The 16,447-nt window shown below is 34.9% G+C and overlaps 1 protein-coding gene across 2 annotated transcripts in view; it reads left to right on the top strand.

The window, feature by feature from the left end:
• The window catches only part of MNAT1 (MNAT1 component of CDK activating kinase), a 214,194-nt gene that overhangs the window by 78,451 nt on the left and 119,296 nt on the right, over positions 1-16,447 (top strand). For both annotated transcript variants that reach the window (XM_082734953.1, XM_082734952.1), the window contains exons 4-6: positions 2,513-2,616; positions 9,543-9,683; positions 14,947-15,072. In XM_082734953.1, the coding sequence (XP_082591079.1) occupies positions 2,513-2,616; positions 9,543-9,683; positions 14,947-15,072 (371 nt within the window). The remainder of the gene's footprint in view (positions 1-2,512; positions 2,617-9,542; positions 9,684-14,946; positions 15,073-16,447) is intronic.

Raw genomic sequence — 16,447 nt, 5'->3', positions numbered from 1 at the left:
ATGATTGGTTTTGTTTTTTTCTACACATGTAGGTGAGCCTGGGTTTTTAACAGTGATTATGATAAGTTGATGTTCTGAAGTCCTTTGGCCTTTTGAGGATCAGATTGGTCTTTAGAGTATGTTTGATGCCTTACTCAACAAAAAAAGGTAACCCTGTGTTGGGTTCCCAATGTTACTTTTCAGATCTGTAAGCCTCTGTAAATCCAAAAGTCTAGGAACTATTTGACTTTCTCTGTCTGGCTTATTTTACTTAGTGTAATACCTTCCAGGTCCATCCATGTTGTTGTAAATGACAAGATCTCATCTTCTTTTTATGGCTAATATTTCATTGTCTGTATATGCTATATCTTCTGTATCCATTCCTTTATTGATGGACATTTGAGTTGCTTCCATATCTTGGCTGTTGCAAATGATGCTGCAATAAACATAGGGGTGCATATATCTTTTTGGATTAGTGTTTTTGTTTTCTTTGGTAAATACCCAGTAGTGGAATTACTGGATCATGTGGTATTTCTGCTTTACTTTTGTTAAGAACCTTCATATTGTCTTCCATAATTACTATATTAATTTACATTCCCATCAACAGTGGATGAGGGTTCCTATTTCAATGTATCTTTGCCAACATTTATTATCTCTCTTTTGATTTTTTAGCCTTTCTTACAGGTGTAAGGTGATATCTCATTGTGGTATTGATTTGCATTTTCCTGATGATTGGTGATACTGAGGAACTTTTCATGTATCTGTTGGTCATTTGTATGTCTTCCTTGGAAAACAAGGAAGACATACAGTTCCTCTGCTTTTTAATCAGATTATTTGTGTTTTTGGTGTTGAGTTGTATCAATTCTTTATAAATTACTTGTATTACTCCTTATCAGATACATCATTTGCAGATATCTTCTTTCATTCAGCAGGTTGCCCTTTTGTTCTGTTGATGGTTTTCTTCACTGTCCAAAAAGGTTTTTGTTTTGATATAGTCCCAATGCTGTATTTTGGCTTTTGTTTCACTTGCCTTAAGAGACTTACCATATGATTTCAATTGTATGTGGAATCTAAAAAAACAAATAAATGAATAAACAAAGTGGAATCAGACCTATAAATATAGAGAACAAACTGATTATTGCCAGAGGGGATTCACAACATGGGTGAAGGGGAGTAGGAGATTCAGTCTTTGAGTTATGGAATGAATAAGTCACAGGGATATAAGGTACAGCATAGGGAATGATACGGATTTTTCTTTAGACAGATTGATGTAAACACTGTAAAGGATAGGGTAATGGGTTAGTACTTTTATAATATGATTTGTATATACCAATAGAGGTGCTTTTGGTTGTTATTCAGAGTATCATAGTGACTAATTTATATATGTAAACTTAGAAGGGAATAAGGCATTATTTTGAGTCAGAATTATATAAAAAATACAAAATTATTACAAAATTAAAAATTATAAAAAATTCTATCTCATTGAAAGCCTATCACTGTTTTGAACATACCTCAGTGGCTTTTCTTACAAAATTATTTCAGTCTTTTTAAAAAGATTTTTATTTATTTATTTGATAGACAGAGAGAGATCACAAGTAGGCAGAGAGGCAGGCAGAGAGAGAAGGGGAAGCAGGCTCCCCGCCGAGCAGAGAGCCCGATGTGGGGCTCGATCCCAGGACCCTGAGATCATGACCTGAGCTGAAGGCAGAGGCTTAAACACTGAGCCACCCAGGCGCCCCCAAAATTATTTCAGTCTTAAGTTTGGGTGCCAGATTATTCTTTACTAGTTAAGCTATACTAGTTAAGCTATACTCTATTCTAGAATATGTGGGAAATAATTCAGGCTTGCGTCCAGCCATGTTGGAGACCACTGGAATGTGAATAAAACTTGTTTTTCTGGGGGTACCTGGGGTGGCTCAGTTGGTTAAGTGTGTGCCTTTGGCTCAGATTGTGATCCCAGGATCCTGGGATTGAGCATTGGTCAGTGGGGAGTCTCCTCCCTCTGCACCTACCCCTTCTTGTGTTCTCTCTCTCTCTCAAATAAATAAATAAAACCTTAAAAGAAACTTGATTTTTTGCTGTAAACTATACCAATGTATAATATTTTTTATTCTTTTGGATAATTTTTCTGTTTGTGGAGCACAGATTCTTTTCAGTATGGATTCTGACCAGTGTAGTAGATTACAGACTTACTCTTTTTACTTAAATTTAAGTAATCTTTTATATGCTTTTAAAGTTAGACTGGATCCTTTAAAAATCAAATCTAATATGATTATGGCAAGCATATATCTTAGGTTTTCTGGGGGGTAATTTAAAGGTTTAGATATTCTGTGTGGTAGTCTGACAGTCTTATAGTTGGCTTTGAAAACATAGTTGCAGAACTAGAATAAGTCTCTAAAATAGCCAGTAGGTAAAAGAACATAAAAAGAGCTGTAAGTAGTAATCTGAAGAATTAAGTCACTCTGAGGAATTTTTTTAATCTACTCAGGATTTGTATTAAAACTATATTTTATGTCATTGTTTCCTATTTCAGTTTTCAACTTGACCAACAATGTGGATTTGGACAACACCAAAAAGAAAATGGAGATGTACCAGAAGGAAAATAAAGATGTCATTCAGAAAAATAAGTTAAAGCTGGTTGGTTGCTAAGTATTTTCTTCTTTTGTATTAGAAATGAATGCTTCCATATGATCCCTGAAAAGCTATCTTCCTCTAAAATAAATTAAATTTACAAAGAATTTAGCTGAAATCCAGATCAGAAATACTGTATATGTATATGTACATATACTGTATATGTATACATATACTGTATATGTATATGTAGGCACATAGATAGGAGGCACACTGTAGGCATACCAATTTTGATGGCATTATTAAAATATATTCTCTAAAGGAAGAACTGTGTGTATGCAGAGATTTGTCTTAACTTAAACAATTTAGCTGTTATTTCTTTAATACTTGCCTTTCTAGTTTTGGAGGAAAGCAGAAGTACTTATTTTTGAGGTACTTTATCAGGAATTTGTGATTGTTAATCAAAATGATAAAGTCGTATCTGGATCACATAGCTTGTGTTTTCATTTTGTGTTTAGAAGTACTTTCTCCTTATAGTCTTACAAGTGTTATCATTTAGATACTTCTTTCCTGCCTTCAAGCTCTCAAGGAATTGACACTACATTCTCCTTCCATTTATATCCAGTGACTTTCTTAGAAAGTTGTCTCATTTCTGAGAGGATCAATGTGCCATAAAATGACTTTCTTTGCCCAGTAGCCTTCTGTGGGTACATTAGAAAATACGTTCAAAGTAGATAATAGGTAACTTGTTGCACTAGCCCCACTTAACTCATTAATAGAAGGATATTCCTTTCACGTGAATACTTTTTTCATTTAGCATTTTAAGCTTGGAAATACTAAGAATTGCTGTGAAAGAATAATCTAATTTCAGGTAGCTATTTATTTTAAGGCAGAAATTTCTAATTATCTGAAAACTATAGGTTATTGAATAAAACAAATACTGTATTTCAGTGGGAATATTTGAGCTGCTTTTATTCATTTTATTCTATTAATTATAATACCTAGCTATGTTTTAACTAAGTAATTTGGTTAGTAACTCATTAACATTTATTAACTGATCATTCTATGCAGAATGTTATACCTACTAGTGATACTGACCCAGGTATTTGGTATTGGCACAGACATACAGACATAGGACCACATTTTTTAAGACAGTGCTAGTTGACCTATATCAGTAACTGTGGTATTATTGAATAGAGCTTAGCTCTCTTGTGGCCCATGAAGCATGGACTAACTTATATGGCTGGTGTCTAAGATAAGATAGCAACTTGCTTTTCATGTCTCTGTGAATGTTGAAGTCTCACTGTTCTAAAAACATCAAAGTTGTATCAAAGAAGAAAAAAAAATCTTTTGCATGATTAGTCATATAAAGCAATTTTTTTTTTAAAAGATTTTATTTATTTATTTGTCAGAGAGAGAGAGAGAGAGGAAGAGCGAGCACAGGCAGAGTGGCAGGCAGAGTCAGAGGGAGAAGCAGGCTCCCTGCGGAGCAAGGAGCCCGATGTGGGACTCGATCCCAGGACGCTGTGATCACAACCCGAGTAAAAACTATACTGACATTTCTGCTAAGGAGATCTTACTTGTTTCATGGAGGCAGTACCTATCATCAGTCATTGTGAGCATGGAGAAACTGAATGTGATCTAATCTTGAAATAGAGTCTTAGTGAAGATTACCTTAATATTTAGTCTGTTCTCCTTATTTATTAATTGAACTACAGTTGACACAAATTGTTACCATAGTTTCCAGTATACAATATAACGATTCAACAAGCATATACTATATGCTATTCTCATAACAAGTGTAGCTATAGTCTGTCACCATACAACACTATTATAATACCATAGACTGTATTCTCTATGCTGTACCTTTTATCTCTTAGTTTATTCATTCCATAACTGGAAGCTTGTATCTTCTACTCCCCTTCACCCATTTTGCCTGTCACCCCACCCCTTGCCCCACTGGCAGCCACCAGTTTGTTCTCTGTGTTTATGGATCTGTTTCTGCTTTTTGTTTGTTTGTTTATTAATTTGTATTGTTTTTTAGATTTCATATATAGGTGAAATCATGATATTTGTCTTTCTTTGACTTCTGACTTATTTCACTTAGTATAATACCCTCTAGGTCCATCTGTGTTGTTGCAAATCACAAGATCTTATCCTTTCTTTGTGGCTGGGTAATATCCCTCTATGTGTGTATGTGTGTGTGGGGGTGTGTGTGTAGGTAAACTACATCTTTTTTATCCATTCAACCTTAAGTGGACACTTGGGTTGCCTATTTAGAGTAGCCATATCTGGGCTGCAATAAATGCTGCAAATTCTAATGCTGCAATAAATATAGGGGTGCATATATCTTTTTGAATTATTGTTTCATGTTATTTGGGTAAATATCCAGCAGTGGAATTACTGGACCATACGGTATTTCTATTTTTAATTTTTTGAGAAACTTCCATATCATTTTCCACAGTGGCTATTCCAGTTTACATTTCCACCAGTAGTGCACAAGAGTTTCTTTTTCTCCACATTCTGGAAAACACTTGTTACTTAAAATTATCTTAATTTTTATTTTCAGTTTTCTAGATTCTCATGAGCAGTAGAGATTGCTGTGTAGAATGTCTGTCAGTTTAGCAAAATAAAATAAAAAAAAATCAGTTCAATAAATTTGTTGAACATTTGCTAAGCATATTATACAGAAAGATGAATAAGAAGCCAGGTAATTTCAATACAGTGTCATAAGCATGTGGAAAGTGCTGTGCTTGTTATAATAGGAGTATAAGGAGGAATACCTAATCCATTCTGAGAGTATTGGGAAAGGCATTCCAAGTGAGATGATGCCTAAATGGGAGCCTTAAAGGACAAGTAGAACTTGACAAAGTGGAGAAGATGGGACAAGGGTGGAAATATGGATGCTGCACAAGGACATTGCAGGCAGAAAGAAATCATAAGCAAAGGCAAAAAGGCATGGGTAATCAGAGTTCTGAGAGGTTTTAGTAGCTTTATATTGCTGAAGTTCAGTAGAGAGAGAGTTGAAGTTGGAGAAGTAGAAAGGGCATAGGTCACATAAGGAAATTTATCATGAAAAGTAATTATGGCTTACATAGTTAGACCAGTTAGTGTGTGTGTGTGTGTGTGTGTGTGTGTGTGTGTGTGTGTGTGTGTGTGTGTGTGTGTAGAGGGAAAGAGTAAAGTGGCAGGAGGGACAGAGGAAGAGGGAGAGGGAGAATTCTAAGCACACTCCACCATGGGGCTTGATCCGGAAACCCTGAGATCATGACTGAAATCAAGAGTTAGACATTTAACTGACTGAGTTACCCAGGTGTCCCACTTGTTTTTATGTTTTAATAGGTGAAGCTTTTCTTTAAATGAAAGCTTGCTTGGAATACTTTTGTTAAAGTGATAGTGGGAAGAGAGAAGCCGAATTTCTATCTGTTCAATCTCTTCTGTATTGTACCTTAGGCATCTTATCAGGGAGTTCCAAGATTCCTTGGAGTAATGTTTTAAAATGTGTCTGTGGATGATTGTCACTGAAGGGTTTTAAACCAAGTGGTTATAAGGTATTGTCTGTGTTAGTATAAATGTAGTGGTTTGGTGGAGGCTGAATTTGAGAGAATCAAGCTGGAGTTTGGGAAACCAGTGGGAAATTATTGCAGTCATGTTGGTGAATTTAGAGGTGACTTAGACAAGAAATGGAGAGGTGAGGATGAATTGGAGAGATAGTTTGAGTTTAAAATAGCAAGTCCTACTGATGGAGTAGGAGTGGGAGGTGAAAGCAAGGGAGGTTGGTTGGGTAAGGTAGTATCAGGAAGAACACACAAAGATCTTTAGTTTTCAACATGCTTCTGTTCTCTCAGTCCAGTACATTCTTCATTGTCCCCACAGTGTTTGATTTTTACTGATGGCTCTTCTTCCAGTTATTCATTCAGCTAGCTAGATAGCTAATCAATATTTATTGAGGCCTACTATGTCTACGATGCTCACATATTCTATTTCAGTGAGAAAATTGAGGCTACCAGTGTCTCATTGTTAGAAATGGTAGACTGTTGGTCTGAATCTCATTTGGCCTGTTGGCAGTGCTTGGTGTAGTCTTCTCCTTTGATACAGAAACCCTGTACCTTAACTTCCATGGGACCACTTGATTTCCTCATCCTGCTGCTGTCACCTTCCCCTTTCATCTTCTTAAAGAGGCTTAGCTTTCCTTCCTGACTCTAAAACATAGTTCCTTTCAGGGCTTCTCTTTATGAATTACCCCTTTAAACTAATTACTCTCAAATGTTTCTGTAGCACATTGTTTTTCTCTTGAAAAACATATATTTCTCTTGAAAAACATTATACTATGCAATATACTATACAATGCAATATAGACATATATGTATAAATAGTTAATAGATATTTATTTCTTGATGTATTATAGGCACTTTTAATTCAGCATTCCAGAGCTGAATTTTTAAGTCTTTACCTCTTGTTTTTACTATTATGTTCTTCATCCAAGTATTCAAGCCATATATGGTCTATCTTCTTATACTGTTGATGGTCTTTCCTCATCACTTTTCAATTCTGGTTCCCCTTGCATTTCTATTATTATTACCTTATTTAGGGCTCTCATCATTTCTTGTCTAGGTTATTGAAATGTTTTTCTAACTGGTTTTCCTGTCTTCAGTCATGACCCGATTGATTTGTATACTTTACTGCATCTAGTTGTCTTTCTAAAGTTATCCCTCAAATTTCCTTAATGTCGTCCTGATTATCTTAGTACGGCTCTAGTTGCCTTAGTATGGCATTAGGACCCTCCATGATCTGCCCTCTGCTTGTCTTTTCAGTTTTACCTAGAACTTTTCCCCACCCCCATACTTCATGACTTGGCCATACATTGCATTCTGGCTTTATTCATGTCTTTGCACCTTTGTTTTCTCTTCCTGAATAGCTGTCCACTCTCCAATAGGGGCAAATACCTACTGTTTGAAGTCTTAGCTCAACCTCTTAGGTTTCCTAGGGCTGCTGTAACAAATTACTAAAAACTGGATGACTTATAACAGTAGGAATTTATTATTGTTCTAGTCTACAAGTCTGAAATTAAGGTGTCATCAACGTCATTCTTTCTGTAAATGCTCTAGGGAAGACTCCTTCCTTGCCTCTTCTAGTGCCTGGTGGTTGTCAGCAATCTTCAGTGCCTCTCTGATTTGTTCCATTGTCTTCACATGAACTTCTCCTTTGTGTCTCTTTCCACGTTTCTAGTATGATCCCCTTTTAACTTGATTACAACTGCAAAGACCCTATTTCCAAATAAGGGCACATTTATATGTACGAGGGGTTAAGACTTCAACATGTATTTTGGGGGGATACATTTAACCCACAATACTGTGTATGAAATCTTATCTTTCTCTGTGTGTCCTTTATCACTGCAAGGAGAGTTTACCCTCTATCAATTCTGTTTTCACCGTTCTGTTTTACTATAAGACTTAACTTTTTCTGCTCATATGTCTCCAGTCAAGTAGTTTACTTTTCCAACTTTCATATCTCAGCCCCTAACCTATTACATTTATTCCTACTAATTATTCTGTATCAAGTTTGAATTCTCTTTTCTACTGAGTTAGAGTAGCAATCTTGCCAATATAATGGCAAGTTTGCTATGGAATGGAAAAGTTTGTAAAATTATAGGGAGAGATGCTAATAGGATGTAGCAACTGATTTAAGGGGAATGGGGATGGGGAGCAGAGAGGGAGTAAACAGAGATGAATTTATGGTTTTAAATGGAGTTGACTAAGATGTAGGTGTGTACTTAGTGGACATAAGGAATATAGGAGTATGATCAGCTTTGGGAGACCAGATGCTAAACTGAATTTTGGATCTAGTAGTGAGTTTTAATTGTAGGTAAAACATCTTTTTGTTTGAGAACTTTGTTTATCTAATATATGAATTGAAAAAAAATCTAATAGAGGGTTTTATATATTATTTATATAAAAATATATTTTTCTTTGGGGTCTTTGTTATTCATATATTCATGATGCTCAAACCTATTATGTTGTCTTCCTCCATTTTGTATTTTCTTGAGGTGCCATAATTTCTGTGTTCTGTCAAATTAAAAAAAAGAGCTTTAAAATAAAGCCATTTAGATTTTACTGTATTTTTCATTCATAAGAATTAAAGAGCAAAGACTAGGTATATTATTGCTTTGAAGTATGACTTAGAGTTGGAATAAATTTCAGAGCGTGGAATTATTTAATATTCTGAGGAATTCCATAAAAGGAGAATAAGTAGAACTGTGGTTCATTCATATTAGCTTTGAATTTTGACTTTTTCAGTGCACAAATTTATATGCTTATCTTAAAAAATAACTTCATTTTCTTACAACTTCCCTTAAATGCTATTTGAAATTCTAACCTCATGAAGACTTACATTTCAGCTTAGGAAAAAGAAATTCAGTACAGTGATAAGTTTTCATTATCTGGAATGTTTTGGAAATTGTTGCTTATTAAATAAGCCAATCTTTTTGATGGAGTGTTTCCATTAGTAGCTCTGTATATAGATTGTCTCTTTGTTGTATTCTTGGGTTTTTGGTTTTGTTTTTCTTGTTAAATCTTCTAAAATGAATGACTTGAGGGTGCCTGGGTGGATCAGTGGGTTAAGCCTCTGCCTTCAGCTCAGGTCATGATCCCAGGGTCCTGAGATTGAGCCCCACATCGGGCTCCCTGCTTAGCAGGAAGCCTGTTTCTCCCTCTCCCTCTCTTTTACTTGTGTTCCCTTTCTCTCTGTGTCTCTCTCTGTCAAACAAATAAGTAAAAATCTTTAAAAAAAATAATGGTGTCATTCTCTTTGACAGTACAATGTCCACATTAAATAAAATGAACTCTAGTTCCCTCAGAGTAGAGATACTGCTCTGTTAAACTGTAAGTGACTAGATGTTTTATGCTTCTAAAAAGGATAGTGTCAGAGTGTAGTTAGGATTGATTTTGGTTACTAAATTTATTCCATGTTGTATATAAATATTTCTGTTTTAGACTCGGGAACAGGAGGAATTGGAAGAAGCTTTAGAGGTAGAAAGACAGGAAAATGAACAAAGAAGACTGTTTATACAAAAAGAAGAACAACGGCAGCAGATTCTAAAAAGGAAGAATAAGCAGGCTTTTTTAGATGAACTGGTATGTATTAATGCTAAGTGCATTCAGAGTTTATCTTTCCTATTTATTATGCTGGATAATGGCATTTAAGTGGCACTTCTACTGGTATATTCAAGGCCGATATATTCAGCTTCTGTTCCTTCATTAAAAAAAACATTTTGTCAATATCTGTTTTATTTTCAGATGAAAGAGCAATATAACTGATGTAAGACAGTATGCTATTAATAGGTTATTTATGTGCTTTTAAGGTTACTAACTGAAACTCATTGTTTTCAGAGCAATTTTCTCCTGATTAATACTGGCTTTCTTATAACTAGCTCATTTTCAAGTGTTTTGGCTTCATGGTGAAATTTGTAGTGATTCTAGTTACTCTGTGAGAACTGTGTTTCATATTTTTGCATGAACAAATGAAAATGCCATTTTCAAAGAAATGGCAGTGTTTTGTTAGTTGTGTTTCCCAATAGTTAGCTCCCGAAGTATTCACCATTGTTAGATAACAGCAGTAATAATAACTAAGGTTTATGAAGTGTGTCACAGATTCGACAATATATTACTTGATGCTTATAAGCTGGGGTGATACTGTTAAAATCACAGTAGAGGGGGACGCCTGGGTGGCTCAGTTGTTTGAGCGGCCGCCTTCGGTTCACGTCATGATCTCAGCATCCTGGGATGGAGTCCCGCATCCGGCTCCTTGCTCAGCAGGGAGTCTGCTTCTGCCTGCCACTCTGTCTGCCTGTGCTCACTGATTCTGACAAATAAATAAATGAAATCTTCAAAAAAAAAAAAATCAGAGTAGAAATGGTCCTCTCCAGAAAAGTCTATTTGCATTCTTCCCTTTCCTTGTCTGTCCATATAATTAATTTCTATGTTGTGTTAACATACAACTTTAATTCTTTGGTCTAGTTAATATGGTGTTTCTCTATGATGTACATGGGTAAATGTTTTATGTGTATATTTTTCCATTCTTCTTTTGGCCAGAAGTTAGCTAACCAGGTATAAAAAGAGAAAGCAAGAATTAAATTAGAAGTAGGTGAGAAAGTAATGGAAAAGTAAGAGGGCATTAATGAGGCTTAGGTAGAAAATGCTTATCATAAACCCTATCTACTTTGTATAAATGCAGTATAAATTGTTTTCTAAGAAGATAGTAGCATATAAAATAGAATGCGGTATTTTCCTTAGCAATTTCCATTAATTTTTCTTGAAACTATTAAGTGTCAATTGTGGCTTTTAACAGTTGAAATGACACATGTTTCACATTTTTTGTTGACATTATCTTGTGAGAAATTAAAAACTTTAAAGAATGAATTAGTAAATATTGATGTTAAAATTATTTTATTGATATGTTTTTTCCCCATCATTTTATACAAAGAGGAACACACTTTCCTTGGTAACCCTTCTCCTTTGATCAATTAATTGAATTAATTGTAAATATAGAACTTAGATATAAAATGAAAATACAGTTTAGCATTAAAAAATATTGCATCTAATACAGTCTTTAGATTTAATTTTGAGGTTAGCTAGCTTTGCATAGCAATTGCTCTTGCATATTTTTTTTAGTCCTCAAAGTACTAAGTTTTGCTGCCTCATTGAGCTGCTATTGGCACGAAGTTCCCCTTTAATTCAGTGGAGCATGAAGCAAGATGTGAAACTGCCAATGTTGTATGTACATTGTGTATAATCTGGAGTTAATATTGGTTTTTGTGAGACCTCCCTCCCCCCCAACTACTTCCTGTTTTCTTCACCTGCAAGTCATTACTGCACATACTTTCTTCACTATTTAGATCATGTAACATGGTGGTTAAATAATCCTTAGCAATTTACTGTATTCATTAGAACAATTAATTATAACAGATTGCTCTAGAATATCAGCATGTTTTGAATTTCTGGTTTCCTGATTTTAAAAATTCTGTTACTTTAATTTTTTATAATTAAATTTCTTTGTTAAAATATGACTATACGTTTTAGTCCTTATTGACTAATTAAAAGTATTTATTAAGTTTCTTCTTATCTTCCTAAATCCCTAATAAGTGAAAAAGCACATTCTATTTCTTTTTCTATGTTTGTTCATCTTTTAGATTCTATAAAAAAGATAATATTGGCATTTGTAAATATGTCTAGAACGCTTAAATCCTAAAATTATTCTCTGGATCTAATTTAAGCAAAAGTATTACTTAATAGAACTTTTTCTCCTGTTTTGGGATTTGGTTTTTGTGCCTATGGTCACTTTTTAACCTTTGAAAAGCATTACATTATACTGTATGTGACAGGATTTTAATGTTATGGTCTTAATGTTTATGGCTTAGCATTTACCATAATGTTGCCTAAAAGTCCATTTATTTAATCCTAACTGTAAATTCAATTTTTTTTTACAGTTTGGAAAAAGATTTTTAAACAGGTCCTGACTTATTAAATCTTTTTATATTCCTATTTGAAAATTCTCTTCAGTTAGGTCTTAAATTTTGTTAAGGGCTAATATTGTTGTCAAATGTAGTAGCTGATTTTTATTAGAAATATTGTTTGCCAGATGGCTTGCTTAAAGTCAGTTAAAATAATCTTTAAAAACTGGTCATTATAAAGCTTTTAATGAGTATTACAGGCAGTCTTATTAAAATTTCTTTAAATATTAAACAGTATACCTTCAGGCAATTAATGTAAGTTAGAGAACCTTTCAAGATAGACTGGTAAGCTAAGAAAAATTAAATAGCTTGCAAAGCTGAATCTGCATGTTATGTATTCCTGAGAGCATGTATGTTCCCATAATTTATTTTACTCTGCAGATTTTGTTGTTGTTAGCGCTCCTGCTTAATTCTTATTTAGCATTCTCAAAGATTTTCAGACTTTGGCGTTTTGAATGCTAAAATGGAATAAAGCAGATTGAAGTAAATTGTATGCCTTAATGTCAAAATTTGTTTTAGATTCCTAGAACGTTTATTTTTTATTAAATTTCATTTGTATTACTAAGACATTTTAATATTCAGGCCCTTTTCTATATGAAAGCAAAAGCAGGATTAAAACAGGCCGAAGTATTGATTAGCAACCTTTTTGAAGTGAACGCATCATCTTGCTTTTACACAAGGACATTCACTTACTAGAGGAAATACCAGGTATGGAAGAGCATTTGAATCCACTTTTACACTAAATTGAGAAGGAATGCCAAAGAAATTTATTTTTCTTCTGTTAGGTTTTACATATGAAAAGATAGTAATGGCTTTAATTAAATTAATTAATTAATTAGACAGAGATCACAAGTAGGCAGAGAGGCAGGCAGAGAGAGAGGAAGGGAAGCAGGCTTCCCCCTTAGTAGAGAGCCTGATGCAGGGCTGGATCCCAGGACCCTGGGATCATGACCTGAGCTGAAGGCAGAGGCTTTAACCCACTGAGCCACCCAGGTACCCTAGTAATGGCTTTTAAAAAGTACTTTGGGCCATAGCCATTTAAAATCTCTTAATTTTACATTTTATTTAAGATTCTTGGGGGGAGGAGCAGAGGGAAAGGGACAAGCAGACTTCTCACTGAGCACAGAGCCCAGTGTGGGGCTCACTGTCATGACCCTTAGATCCTGACCTGGTCTGAAATCAGGTGTTGGACACCTGACCAACTGAGCTACCCCGGCGCCCCTTTTTAATACCCCTCCCATTTATTTATTTATTTATTTATTTGACTCACACACACACAGACACAGACAGAAATCACAAATAGGCAGAGAGGCAGGTAGAGAGAGAGGGGGAAGCAGGCTCCTTGCTGAGCAGAGAGCCCAATGCAGGACTCGATTCCCTGAGATTCATGACCTGAGCCGAAGGCAGAGGCTTAACCCACTGAGCCACCCAAGTGCCCTAAAATTCTTAATGGAAATCTAGAATAGCTGCAGAAATTCACAGTATTATACTGTTACTAAAGAAGAACTAATGCTTTATTGTAGAATATGAAAGATATTCAAGTATATTTTCATAGTATCTTTCATTCATTCTCCTTTATTATTGCTAAAGGCCCTAAGGCTCTATTTTATAAATACAATTTGTGTTCTTCTGTTTTTTCAAGTTTAATCTTTGTAAATTTCTCTTGCAAAGCACTTCTTTTACCAAATCTTTAGGTACAAATGCATTCTAGGACAATTCTGTTGAAATAAATTGCTCGTTACTCAAATTACTTCTGTACTGTAGCCTTAAAACAGTTTCTTTAACTATGTTAATTAAGTACATTTGTGCCTTAAAAATATTCTTAAGTTGTAAGATTTGGAAAGAAACTTAGATTCTGCTATATTTTTTACTTTCATACTATGAAATGTTTAACAGTATAGTTTTCTTTAAGGATTAAAGTCTAGGTATTTATTATTTTAAAAATCTGTAGGCCATTTGAAGAATATGTGTTTTTTGTAGGTAGCCTTGGTATAGGAGATAGAAATGTGTTTGTAACCTTCATTTTTGTTTACACATATAAAGTATTGTGTTTGTATATATTATCTCCTTCCTTCTTGGCTTTCTTCTGCATGTGTTTCTGAGTTTTTATTTAACTGAAAACTCAAAAAGGAAGGGGTCTGCATACATTTAGTTTAGACCTTAGTGCTACAGCACTTTAAGCATGTAGGGGAACTTCATGTTAAACAGGATAAGTAAGCCTGTGTATAAAAATTTTTTAGTAATTTGCTTGTTATTAATATGTATGTGTGCAGATTTGTGTAAATAGTAGCTCTGATTTCGTATCAGTATAAGATATTAGAAATATTTACTATCATTTTGTTAATTGAGAAAATCTAGAGTTAATTTCTAAAAATAAGTCCATAAAGGAGAAAATAAATATGTTTTTGCTTGTAGTTAACAATTATTCCATTGTGCAAAACAGAACAAGGATCATTTCCAAACAGCCTCAGGTGAAATATAATAGGAAACAATTGCAGACTGGTCTGAATTCACTGGTAGAAGAATGTGTCTTAGATAAACATCTGATCTAAGTTATAGTACTTTGTATTACTCTTTTTGTGATTAGCTCTTAATTTTTTTTAGTTTAATAAATATGGTTGGCTTTGCTAGATGAAATAAGGCCCTGTTATATTGTCTTTAATGTGGATTTTATAAAAATACTTTTTTGCAGGTTATTTTGATTTATGAATCTCAAACAGCCTTTTCTTATTATGGAATGTTAAAATTTTTTGTGAAGTGTTCTCCATAAAGTGAATATTTAGGTTGACATCAAATGCTTATGAAAAGGCATAATTTAAAATAAAAGACTTGTTGCTCATTAGTTTTTCCTTTTTAACTTTCATATTGCACTTTTACTTTTCTTACAGGAGAGTTCTGATCTCCCTGTTGCTCTGCTTTTGGCTCAGCATAAAGATAGATCTACCCAGTTGGAAATGCAACTTGAGAAACCAAAACCTATAAAACCAGTGACATTTTCCACAGGCATCAAAATGGTAAGCTCTATTTTAATTACTTGTTTGAAGAATGTATTTTAAGGATTGCACTTTATAACTTTATATTGATTTCTACAGTTAAATTGGAAGGTTCAGATGTTTAAGAACATTATCTCATCTAGGCTAGACATGTAGAAATGTGAAAACATGCAGTGTAAAGGGAAAAAGGAAAGAAATTGTTTTCAAAGTACACAACACAATTTGTTGTACATGATATTGGGTTTGTGAGTTTTTTTCTTATTCTACATAAACTTTTAAGCTGGTAGTGTAGAAAAACATTTTTTTTAAAAGATTTTATTTATTTATTTGACACAGAGATAGAGAGAGTGAACAAGCACAAGCAGGGAAAGCAGTAGGTAGAGGGAGAAGCAGGGTCCCTGCTGAAGGAGCCTGATGTGGGGCTCAATTCCAGAACCCTGGGATCATGACCTGAGCTGAAGGCAGCTGCTTAACCAACTACGCCACCCAGGCACCCTGTAGAAAAACATTCTTAAAAGAAAATGCAGACTTCTGGTTCCCGGTATGGCATGTAAGAAGCTTGGATATTGCCATCCCATTCTAACAATGAGTAAAAAGCTGAACATACTGGGCGCCTGGGTGGCTCAGTGGGTTAAGCCCCTGCCTTCGGCTCAGGTCATGATCTCAGGGTCCTGGGATCGAGTCCCGCATCAGGCTCTCTGCTCAGCAGGGAGCTTGCTTCCTCCTCTCTCTCTCTCTGCCTGCCTCTCTGCCTACTTGTGATCTCTCTCTGTCAAATAAATAAATAAAATCTTTAAAAAAAAAAAAAAGCTGAACATACTGAAAAATCCAACAACTTTTCTTAGATCCGTGATTGAAGAGAGGTCACAAGGCAAACCACTGCCCTTAAAATTGGAGAGATCGGTAGAGAATACAGTGAATTACAACTTAACTAGAGTAGCAACCTCATGGGGAACTAGTGCTGGTATAGGTAAATCTATTGTAATTGTAACTGACAAATTGCTGGAGGCTCAGTGTGGACAGCCCTAAGAGTTCAGACCTCTGCTGGGGAACCACTTATTGAGGGCCCCTGTACTTGTGTGAGTTTTTACCTCTTGCATCTCGATCACATTCTCTCAGTGAATATTAGAGAAAAATCCCCTCTTGCTTTTAGCAGAGAAAAGGAAAAAGGAACAATTTTGAAATATACCAGAGCATTTTGTTCTTATTAAGGCCTACCCGCAGGAGAAACTATTTTGTCAGAGCCTAAACTACTGGAGTTTATGATAACCTGCCTGATGTAGGGGAAAGGAAATACTCTATTCCAGTTGCTCAAGCCTTCTGTATGGGAGAAGGGAAACAACACAACTTCAGCCTACTTTAACCATCCTGCCCTGACTAAGGGGAGGTGGGATGG

This window comes from Mustela nivalis (genome assembly GCF_964662115.1).
Source record: "Mustela nivalis genome assembly, chromosome: 6".
NCBI lineage: Eukaryota > Metazoa > Chordata > Mammalia > Carnivora > Mustelidae > Mustela > Mustela nivalis.
Note: the sequence above shows the minus strand (reverse complement) of the source record. Positions and strands in the feature narration are given on the sequence as shown.